Source organism: Lagopus leucura, unplaced genomic scaffold, assembly GCF_019238085.1.
Source record: "Lagopus leucura isolate 7727_CA_CO unplaced genomic scaffold, USGS_WTPT01 Super-Scaffold_100018, whole genome shotgun sequence".
Classification (NCBI taxonomy): domain Eukaryota; kingdom Metazoa; phylum Chordata; class Aves; order Galliformes; family Phasianidae; genus Lagopus; species Lagopus leucura.
The window spans coordinates 10182499-10194578 of NW_024962272.1; the positions used below are offsets into that span (position 1 = coordinate 10182499).

Here is a 12080-nt window from a genome sequence, read left to right on the forward strand (position 1 = left end):
TTTAAGAAAACAGAAACCAGTTATACTAAGTTAATGAAAACAAACATCTTGCTTATAGCTGTATTTCTAGCCACTCCCCAGAGTTCTGGCTCTCTTTGCACATACAAAAAACCCTGTAAAGGAACAGGAAGGTATTAGTGCATTCCATGTAGCTTGGTATCATGCAAACAAGACAAATAAAACACACAAGCATGAAAGGTGATGACCCATTTCTCCAGCTATGGATTATTCCAGAAAATATCATCATTCCTTGGAGATAGAAACAACCAAAGTAGGAAACAAACGCATTACAAAAATATAGCCACGATGTTCCCACCCTCTTCCTTAGGCTATTCAAACATAAGAATACAGACTACCAGCTTGATAACTCACATATATTGTATTTGTGTACATGTGGAGGGGGAAAAAAAAACACCATATTTTCCCTCTTTAAACAACAAAGAGTTCATGTCTCATGTCTCCTTCTGTTTTTCTGGCTTTACACGAATGGAAACCCCCTCCAGACAAAAAAAAAAAATACTGCATATAAAAGTTTATCACTATACTCCTGACATTATTACATGAAACTGTACACAAAGAAGTCTACAAATCAAAAGATTCAGCACACCTATTTTTGCAAGAATATCCAGCTGAAAATTGCACTAGCAAAACTAACATAGTAGTGTATTTTAAGCAAACCACAAGCCCAAGTACATCATCATCCAGGGAATGCTTGTGTCAGAAGTTTCTTTAAGAGAAACAACTTTATGGCATACGTATTAAATCTCCTGTTAAATGTCAGAGGTTTGCATTTGTCATGGGGAGAACAGCCGCAATTAAGCTATTAGCAAATTCTGTACACAGTGTTTATGTGGCTTCAGTTCAAAGGCTAGAATCCTCAGAGATAGTCCTAAGTTTAGTTCTTAACCTTAGCTAAATTTAATAATTAATAATAGAGTTACCCTGTAGTACAACTCAGTATAGAACAAAACTCAGAATTCATTATTATCTTGTCTCATAGATAAGAAGCAAGAATAAATGGAGTTAAGCAAATAAACCCAAAGAGAACAAAAATTACTCTGGACATAGCATGTTTCTAGATTCCAATGAGCAGAGATTGTATTACCAGCCAAGATCAAGACAATCACAAGCCAAAACATTTTTCAGAGTAAAATGTTACTGATATTAACATCAAAACTAGATCAAACATGCCTAACTATAGGTCAATACACAAATTCAGTAATTCCAATGAATCTCAGTCCAATTTTCTGGCAATACTCTATCATAAATTTTGATAAAAACAAATTTACTTCCATTGCTCACTCTGCCTTTTAATGAAATCAGCTAAGTGAAGAGAAACAGTCATTTAAGTGAAATGCATCTTTTCAAAGATTAGAATAAATGTTTATTATCTCCCTCAGTTTATCATTTCAACGTTGAGATAAATAAAGCAAAAGGAAAAAGCACAAAAATCAAAAATCTCAGTTTCTTTTCTACATTCTCACTAAGAAAAATAGTATGTTTAGGTGCAGTTTCAGAGGGGAAAAAAATTACTATTCTATCCAGAAGTCAGGTGCTAAAGTAGTATAAAATGTTCAATTTCAGGATATTCATTATTACTAAAACATCCTAAAATACAACCTGAGTTTTTAGGGGCTGCCATAGATGTTTCCCCATCCTGAAGGATTATAAAATAAAAAAAACACATATTTTACATATCAAAAGTGCCTGTCATAGGAAATTTGCATGAAATTCTTTTGGTATTATGTCCAATGTTTTTCCCATATGGAAACTTCACGAGAGTTCACGTAAGTGTCCCACTTGGAGGTTACACAGAAAGGCAGTGAGATAAAGACACTTTGATCTCTCTCAACAATGGGCCAGGTCTGCAAAGCTCAAGAAGTCAGTCTGATAGCTATCTGGTGGCCTGCATTAGAAGATCTCTTCTTCCTTAATGACGGCCAGGTGCAAAAAAAAAAAAAAAAAAAAAAAAAAGAAAAAGCAGCCTCAGGACAGAAGAGACCCAAAACAGCAAGAATACTGTCAGCCTGTCTGAAAATTCTCTGAAGTGTCTCGATCTGTTAACAAACAAGCATGAAAAAAAAAAAAAAAAAAAAGGAGAAAAAGAAAGTTTAAGCAAAGCTATTTAAAGACTCCATTTGTTTTGCTTATGGGTCTTTTTCAACAGCACAACTACAGAGTATCTCAGTTTCCAGGATACTATTATTTCCTTTTTTACACACAAAACAAGAAAGGCAGAAGTAAAAAGTACTGTATAAATCCACATTATTTTTCTCTCCTAAAAGACAGAGTCCAGTTGCACCTGCATCAAAAGTGGTTTTGAAAAAATAATTTTTTTCTGAAACCTGTTTTTTTTAAACACCTTCAAAAGGTCTTCACTATCAACCACATGCTGATTTCAGTGCCATCTAAATGACATTTACCAAAACAGGAAAAATCAAATTGGCCACATACACGGATGGTCTCGCTAAGACACAAGTAGTACACTTCATTTCAGTAAATCCAATATCACAATAATAAAAAAAATTCGTATTTTATCCTAAGTTTCTCAAGCCCATCAATTCCTTAAAATCACCAGAAATTATGGCATCATTTCCTATTTATATACATTTTAGTTTTTCTTCCATCTAAGTTAACCATTGCTGCTACAGAAAGACTGTTTGACTTTCCAGATGACTGTCATTTAACCAGAGGCATGGGCTAGAATAGTCCTAGGCCTTCTTTTGGAAGATCCTCTGAGCTAAGCAAGATAATTAACATTATCATTAACAGAAAAACTAAGAGTTAAAAAAATCTCCAGTGACAGGTTTACAGAACAAAGAAAGAAAAGCAAGTTACCTTAACTTATATCAATGTGCTCATCTGGTATAAGGATTTTTACCAAAGATTATCTTGTTAGTTTTGAATCTGGAGCTGGTAAAGCATAGAACTAGAGAAGAACCATGAGGAAGTATACCAGCAGCCACTGAGCAACCAGATCGGGTAGTGGGACAGACAATATATGAATAAGACAATGCAGTAATGAGTTTTCTGTGCCATAAATTTAAGTACTATCAAGTCCAAAATATTTATTCTAATGGAGAATGGCAAAACATATCTAAGACATTTTTATTACACGGTAGACCAGTTCATTAATCTGTAAGTAAGAAAGTGACTTTATGCCCCTCACTACAAGACACTGAGGCCCTGGAACGTATGCAGAGAAGGGCAACGAAACTGGTGAGGGGTCTGGAGCACAGGTCCTATGAGGAGCGGCTGAGGGAGCTGGGATTGTTCAGTCTGGAGAAGAGGAGGCTCAGGGGGACCGCATTGCACTCTACAACTTCCTGAAGGGAGGCTGTGGTGAAGAGGGATTTGGCCTCTTCTCCCAGGTAACAAACAGGACCTGAGGGCTGCAAGTTGTACCGGAGGAGGTTTAGGTTAGAAATAAAGAAAAACTTTTTCTCCCAGGGAGAGGTCAGGCACTGGAATGGCTGCCCAGGGAGGTGGTGGAGTCGCTGTCCCTGGCAGTGTTCAAGAGGCGTCTGGATGAGGAGTTGCGAGATATGGTTTAGTGCTTGTAGTAGCAATGGTGATGGGAGGACAGTTGGACTGGATGATCTTGTAGGTCCTTTCCAACCCTGTGATTTTATGATTTTCTTGATTTCATGGCTGTATCATAACTAAAATAGTAAATTCTAAGCTCTTGACTCTTGTTCACTGAAATAATCTGAAACTGGTCGGGTATCTATCATGTCCAACCATACCAAATGCCTACAGAATACTTAACCTGAAGACAGGTAAGCACATTCAGGAAAAAAACACCTTCTGATGAACATTTGATGACAATTACCAACATCAGAGCTCTACTTTCAGTTAGCTTTAGAAAAGTTAAGGATCTAACTGAATTGGCTTCTTGTAGAAGATTTCAGAATTAAAAAGGTAAATAAAATATATTTCAAATGCTAACTGTTCTTTTCACTATTTTCTTCAAAGACAAATAAATCCCCTGTCAATGTGTTTTTGATAGCTAGAATTGAATCCTGAAGTATTTTGACAAGAACCACCACCTCATTTTCAAAAATATAAAACAACAGGCATACATAATCAATGAGGATGGTTCTTTGGGTGAACATTTACCCCATCTGTTTATTCTAAGATGAAATCAGGCCCAGTCCCAGGCACTATACAAAACTGTTCAGACCCACTCCTAACCACTTCTCCCAAGTGCAGGACAGGTCAACCTATCTTACAAACACCATGGCCACAGATCAGCTGCACAAAAGCTTTGCTATCTTTTTCACCTTCCTCACAAGGAGGGTGAGTTTTTCAGAAGCTTCCTGGTGTCCTGCTGCTTTACTCAAGCTATATACATACTACACATCATGTCCCCTTCAGGGAAGGATGAGGCAAACCACCACTGCGGATTGTCTGAAAGGCAGAACCTTTGTTTGACGTGTTTCATTTCTTCCTCTGGCACAGCCACACACCACCCTCTCAAACGCAGAAAGTAACAGCATAACAGCACTTCTCTGCTGGCAACTGCATCTACACAAGGGCTCTGTGATAAAACTCTGCAGTCCAGACCCAGCTCTGAACACTAAGCATAGCACGCAAATTAAACAGTTTAAGTATTCCATGCAATCTGTCCTCCACAAGCCCACAAAAGACAACATCTTCAGAAAATAACTCTTCAGTTCAGTCCCTATATTAACACTACTTATTGGGGGTACAATTTGCAAGCAGAACACTCAAGATTTAATCTTCAATTTTGATCAAAAAACATTTTGGATCTTCCTGGAACTCCCTATGTAACTTTCAAACTACTAAAACAGTGGTATCTCTTAGATTTGTGTATTCTGGCATTAATGCATCTAGTTTCTTCAGAAGGGCTTAGCCATATTTACAGCCTGCTTCATGCTTCCAACTCTGATGCCAGAAACACTGCATACAGGGCCTGCTAGTGTTTCCTATGTTCAGGATCCCCCTGTTTTATACTGCTTTCCTGCTCGTGGTTCGTGCCAGTCAGACATTTTGTAATTAGACCAAATAAGCAGCGAATGCTAAAATACTTCCATAATTGTACCCGTAAGAGCTGTTCATACATAGCAAAAACAGATCTTTCCTGAGTGTTACACCATTCAGCACACACAAAAAAAATAATAATGATAATAAAATGTTCAGTGTTTACAGTTCTCTGTTACTGCAACAAAGCTAATAATCATTAATCACATCCACTGTACCAAGTTATTTTACACCTTCCTGGGATTAATTTTGCAGATTGTCATAGTATTTCAAAAGAAATATTTTCCCTTATAAAATCTGCATTGGCATTATACACCAGCAAAATAATGCTAAGAAGCTAAAAAGCAGAATTATAACTTTTTAACATTGCAGCATACACCCAAATGTACTTTCTTCAGAGATTCTCTTCTCAGCACATGCTTTTCACTCCTGCACTAATTCCATATAGTTCTTTAATGTGAGAGAAAAATTTGGAGTCTCTTGGCTCTCTGACTTATGAATAAAATTCACTGATGATCAAAACCCTACGTTAGTTCTTATGTGTTTCAGTGGGTGTAGATCACTTCTAAAATAAAGCCAAAGCAGCAACAAAAAACCTTTTTAAAGCACTGCAAACAAAATCTCTCTACAATAGATACAAATAAAAAATAGATTATGTCTTTTATATATTTATACGTATATCTGTACATAAAACATGATATTTATGTACAGGCATACACAACTATATATCATAAAATACATCAAGGTGTTTTGCATCCAGGATAACATTAGAAGATACACTGAATAGAGATACTTATCAACTCAGTTACAACATGTCAGGATGTGTACATACAGTACTTGCTCACCTTACTATTGTAAATGTGTACTGTGGTACCTAACCAAACTAATTTCAAAGTGCGCAGTGCAAGTGGGAGGATGGACCAGTACATACAAGGTAGCCAAATTAGGTTACAGTTCTAGCTTTTTTTTTGTTTTTTAATACTTTAACAGAGCATGGAAAGTAGTCAATCAGAATGTACTACCCAATATCAGTGCTTGTTTCCTTTGAGAATACAAATGAAATGTGTGTTATCACTTGACTCCCATCTGTAAGAAGGGTATACTGCCTACCTGCACAAGGATTCCAGACCGTAGAAGGGAAAGAAGATGAAGCCAAACACAAGACAGGACTGTAAAAGAGACTCCAAAGTTCTCCAGAATGCTTGGTCACAAGTGCACTCCTGAAACTGATCTCAGCTCATTGCCTGACTGATTCTTAATAACATTCAGCATTCTAGGTTAATAGCAAATGTGCGAACCTACCTCACAGTTCACTGTCTTTCCAGTTTTGCTGTTGAAGATACTGAGATAAGCAGCTGCAAAACAGCCTACCAAAAACACAGAGAATGAGTACATTTGTGTCATTTTCTCAAACACAGTTAATATCTTCACCACAGGAGGACATAATTTGACATACTCAAGGTGTACTTGAGCCTCTCTACTGTACAATGCTCTTTTAAAGAGCAAAGCACTGAAACAGATACAACAAAAAGTTTTTGATTACTTCAGAGGTTTATAAAAATAACACCTCAAACTACACTTGTGTGTATTCTCTCACCTTTTTCTTCGAAGAATTTTGAATGAATGTGATTGGAAAACTACTGTCTGAGATTTATGTCCTCAAGCTCAATGGTAAGAAGGTTTACATCAACAGCCATACAAAGTATGTCTGTTAAATATTCACATTTCTATTATGTTGCTTGCTCTAGTTGGCTAGTCATATTTTCACATAGCAGAAATCTGTTTCTGAGCAGCTTAGTATCTGCAACAAATGTTCAGGAAAAAAGGGAAAAAGAACATGTCAAACACTGTGACCAGACCTCTGAGATTTAGTCGATGTACATAATGTAAACAGGAAATTCATTTATGTGTGGCTTCACAGAATTCTCATTTTCACATACTTCTAAACACACATCTGAGTATATACGCACAAGCAGAGATTTACTGCAACATCTGTTAAGAAACTGCCACCCTGTCCTGCTTAACTAAACCACACAGAGCAGCTCAGCTACAGTAAAAATAAGGAAGCTTGCTTGTTTCTCCAGCTGAGGAAAAGATTATATAAGACCAGCGTGCTTCATTGTTGACTTAATGGGCTCACTTCCTCCTGGAGTTATCTAAAGAAAGTTGAAGCCCTTGCTAATTCACTGAGTCGCACATGATTCTTTAATTCGGCTGAAAGTGGTCTAGGAAAGCAAATACATATATATCCTGCATGCTTACTGGATATTCACCAGGTGCCCAGAAGCTCCTTTCCAATCAGACCAGCTGCTATCCATGCTAAGGCACATGGCTTATCTTCTACCTGCTTCCTTTCCAACACACAGACAACGAATATCAGTCAGCTCTCAGCACTGCACCTCTGTTATCTCGGACAGAAGGGACAATCACTTCTTAAAAATGTGTTTTGCACATAACACTGCCAGCAAATAGGACATTAAACAGTAGATATGCTGTCAGCCCTTCCAACACTTTACCTGGCCGAGGTTTCTGGATAGCCAGCTAATATGGTAGTGCTGAATTACCTTTTTTAGACATTTAAAAACATTTTAGAAAATGCTCTGAGAAAACAGCATGTAGTGTAAATAAATGCAGCACACAGTCAGGGATGTCCAGAACTGAAGGCTTAAGGCTACAATCATTTAGCCTCAGGTGCTGCTTTCTGAGACCCAGCAAAATTTCCATGGATGACAGTCAAAACAATACAAAGAAAACATGGAGCTTAGGTATGCTCAAGTATGTAAATGCACACTTAAAACACAAACATGAAGAATGCTCTGCATCTTGTCTGGCATATACCAATGTAACACATTAAAACACCCCATTTCTTCCCACCTATAAACCTAATGTAAGTGTTTTTACAGCTAGCAGCAAACAATAGATGGATATTAACAACTTAAAGCTCTGGAGAACAATCATACAGTTGTACAAAGCATTCAGCAGTAATGAAATCCAGAAGAATCTGAAAAATACATGGGATTAAAACCAAATTCAGTGGAAGACTGATTTTGTTCCAAAGTGCCTTAAATATTACAGCCAAGTTCTGTTAGCAGAACTACTATAATGCTGTTGTAACATTCTTCAGTGCACGTTTCAAGTTCTGTCTCTTTAGAATTACAACAGTAAAAAACTAACAAGAAACTCAACACTTTTTCCTGTTCCCACCTGTCCCAGAAATGAAGCAAAGATGTACAGTAAAGCACCTAGATGTCGTATTTTAATGTTTGATTGCAGAGGAGGTTTATTTTTAAACTAACACTTAAAAATAATCTTAGCATGCAGTAAAAGTGTTCCAGAAATTACTTAGCGTACTGAACTCTGACCCCACAAAAAGAAAAAAAGATATCAGTATTAATACATACACAGGGCGCACCTGGCACAGTATGTGCATGTCACTCAGAAATGGTAACTTGCACAACCAGGAGAGAAAGGAAAAAACTAACTCACTTTGCAGGGAAGCACTGCAATGCCAACAGCTGGAGTGGGGTGAAGGGGTGAGTGGGCAGAATGTGTGAAGAACACCAGAAAACCCAGAACTTCTCTTCTGATCCAAAAATGCTATCTTTTTTTCCCCCTCACATTGTGCATACATCTGACTTTCAAGCGTGGAAGTAAAAATCCAGCACAGATTTGCTTATCTGTGCCTTAAAGCCTTTTAGGTTAATAGCTTTAGCACAGGCTCGTTGCAAGTGAAGAAGAACATGCGTGGCCAATTAGCACAGCTCAGTGTAAGCTGGGCTAGCTCTCTCCTTCGAGCCAGGGGATACACCTTAGTCTCATTTTCAAAAGCCTTTAACCCACTTAGGCTTCTCAGTCCCACACCACACAGAGGGACCCAGACGTCGGAACTTTTGGAAAAAATAAGAGTTTGCTTATGTTTAAATATAACAAAACTAAGCAGTATTAGCATGCTAGTCCTTTTGGTTTTGAGGGGGAAAGACACCTTTTATTTTTAAATTAGCAAGAGCTCTACTGTCTCATTACAGAACTTTAATTTCAGACATCTGTCATGCTGCCGGTCTCATAGCTTTTAATAAATATTTTCTACTTATAAAATGTCCATCTCTCTCACTCTCCTATGAATAACTCACACAGAGACCACATTCTCACCAGCCAGGCACTGCTGATGCTGGGGAAGCGGTGAGAGTGACTAGAAAGAGTCCAGTCATGCACCTAAAATAAACCACTATTCAGAAAACTTCTCCCCAAAATTTGTTTACAAATTGAAGCTTGAACCTCTACCCAATGCCACGACTTCAACAGTGGTTCACCACTATCTGCATTTCACAAGATGAGATCATTAAGTGTTAATCCACACAGCTGCAGAGGCACACACACTTCCAGCCCAACACAACAGCGTGACACACACACACACACACACACACAAAAAAAAAAAAAAAGTGCACACAGTAATGATGTCTGTTCCAGTTTTGTTACCCAAAGACAGCCAGAGATGCTGCTCAGCAGAACATCGAACCCACCCCTCCTGGTCTCTGGCACCTCTTGCTTACATCTCTCCGGGCACATCAGAACACCTGGCTTACACCACCTCTTCTACAAAGAAAGGCTGAGGGAGCTGGGCTTGTTCAGCCTGGAGAATGCTTCAGAGAGACATCACTGCAGCCTTCCGGTACTTGAAGGGAGCTTATAAACAGGAGGGAGGCCAACTTTCTGCACAGGCAGATAATGACAGGACAAAAGGGAACAGCTTTAAACTAAAAAAAGGGGAGATTTAGATTAGACATGGCAAGGCAATGACAGTGGCTGCCCAGAGAGGCTGTGACTGCCACATCCCTGGAGGTATTCAAGGCTAGGCTGGATGGAGCCTGGGCAGCCTGAGCTGGTGGGTGGCAGCCCTGCCCACAGCAGAGAGTTGGAACTGGATGGGATTTAAGGTCCCTTCCAACCTAAGACATTCTGTGGTTCTACAATATACCTACACCAGCAGAAAGCATTCCTGCAAGCAGCCCAGTGAGCCACTATTGCCCAGGGAGCTCCCTGTCTGCCCTGTGTCAGTAAATAGCCTGTGGCATTGGGTAAGTGGGCTCTCTGGGCAGATAATAGGTGTCACTCAATGTACATTTTGCAGCTTTGAAAGCTTGGGAGAAAAACTGCAACAAAAGCATGGAAAAACTTAAAAAGTTTGGACCTGAGTTAACAAGCCTGGTATGCCAGCTGTCTCTGCTGTAGTGAATGTACATCACCCAGTAATTATACTTAAGCTTGCATTTGTTCAACTGTATGGATGGTATCTAGCCTGGTTCATTCTTATTGTGAATTCCCAAACAGCCACAACAGTCACCAGGCAGAACCAGGCCAGAAAGAAAACAGAACGCCATTACTGTGAGTGCCAGTCATATCCACCTCCACCACTGTCCGTACCAGTTTGAGGAGCCCCAAACCTTCCACCGTGTCGGAGGACACAGTGAATCTCACAGAGCAGCGAACGGCACTTGCACAGGGAAGCACCGGCTAACTCTCTCCCGCTCCCTGCCGCACGTACAGGTCATGAGAGCAGCCCTCCCCAGAACTCCTGGCACCGGTGAGGGCACATCTTGAGCCCCGGGCAGCGACTGCACAGCCAGAGCACAGGATGTGGATAAACACATTTTAATTTAAAAGGCTCATTTTAACAGAAGCCAAATTCCTACTAGATAAGTATCGCAGCTGCATACTTGGAGCTCCAAAACAACAGCTACCGTTCTAATGAGAGACATACAGCGCCAAGGATTTTCTTTCCTGACGGGTGGGTGGGCTCCAAAAGTACTACAGGATCCTGTCATCCTCGGCACGCCTCAGGTTGCTCCCATCTCCTTGCCTGCACGCTAGCCTTCGTGGTTTCTTTTCCGTTTGTAACGTTGCTCTACAACCCCAGCACAACCCCTTATCCCAGTTTACCTCATTAAATACAAATCACAACAAACAAAAATGCGCCAAGCGAGCCAGCGGCCGCGAAACGAACGCCTGTTCCCGGCGCCGCACAGGGCAGCTCCCCCCGTGCTCCCCATTACCCCGACTCCCGCCCCTCCCGTCCCTCGCTCTCAGCTCCATGTTGGAGGCCGCTTCCCTCCCGCACCGAGCCTACCGCGGCAGGCACCCACGCCCCGTGGCGACGGGGGCAGGGCCGGCGGCTCTCTGGCAGGGCCGCGGCCGAGGAGGCGAGAGCCCGGGCGAGCCGCCCCAGGCCCGACCGCGGGGACCCCGATGCGCTCCCCGGAGGCAGCCGGGAACGGCCCGCGTCGCGCCGAGCCGGGTCAGGCCTGCCGGCGCCAAGCCGCACTCACCCAGCAGCAGCAGCTTCAGCTCCCGGCGCGCGTCCCGCTTGTCGCGGCGCAGCTGCCGCTCGATCTCGTCGTTGATCCGCCGGGCTTCCTTGGCTTCCTCGCTCAAGCAGCACGCCATGATGGACTCCAGAGTCATTCTTCCTAACTGGTTCACCCACAGCCCCCACCCCCTAAAATCGCACGCACTCACTCGCTCGCTCGCACGCCCGCACCGGCCGGAGCCCGCACCGCGCACCGCAGGGCAGACGCGGAGACCGCCTCGATGCCGCACGCGGGCGAAGAAAGAGGCAGGGCGGCTCGGATCCCCACCGCTCCCAACACCTCTTTTCCTCTCAATCGTGCACCGAACAGCGCGGACGCCTCCACCGCGGCGGCAGCGGCACTCCCCGGCCGAGCCCCGAACTCCCCGGCGGCCGCCGCCCCCGCCGCTCGCTGCGCCCACCCCGCCCGCAGCCGAGCGCTAGCGCCCGCCGAGCTTCCGCGCGGGCATCGCCCGGCCGCTGCCCTCGCCCTGGAGCTGGAGCCGGAGCTCAGCGACCTCGGCCGCGCCCGGCGGGGGAGCTTCCTCGCCCGCCCCTCTGGCGGGGACGGCCGCTGCCGTTGAGCTACCGCGGCTCGGCTCGGCCCTGACAGGGAAGACGGGAGAAGGGGTGGGAAGAGAGCAGCCGGCGGAGAGGAAGAGGAGACAGCAGGGGCCGGGCTCGCCCGGCTTTTCAATGGTTCGGCTCCGCGGGCGTGGTGAGGCAGGAATAT

The 12080-nt window shown here is 42.5% G+C and overlaps 1 protein-coding gene across 1 annotated transcript in view; it reads right to left on the reverse strand.

Moving 5' to 3' along the window:
- LOC122183488 (guanine nucleotide-binding protein G(q) subunit alpha) overlaps positions 1 to 11708 on the reverse strand; it is a 112466-nt gene extending 100758 nt beyond the window's left edge. The window contains exon 1 of the mRNA XM_042877469.1: positions 11328 to 11708. Coding sequence (XP_042733403.1) covers positions 11328 to 11463 — 136 coding nt within the window. The 5' untranslated portion in view covers positions 11464 to 11708. The remainder of the gene's footprint in view (positions 1 to 11327) is intronic.
- Positions 11709 to 12080: the final 372 nt, after the last annotated feature.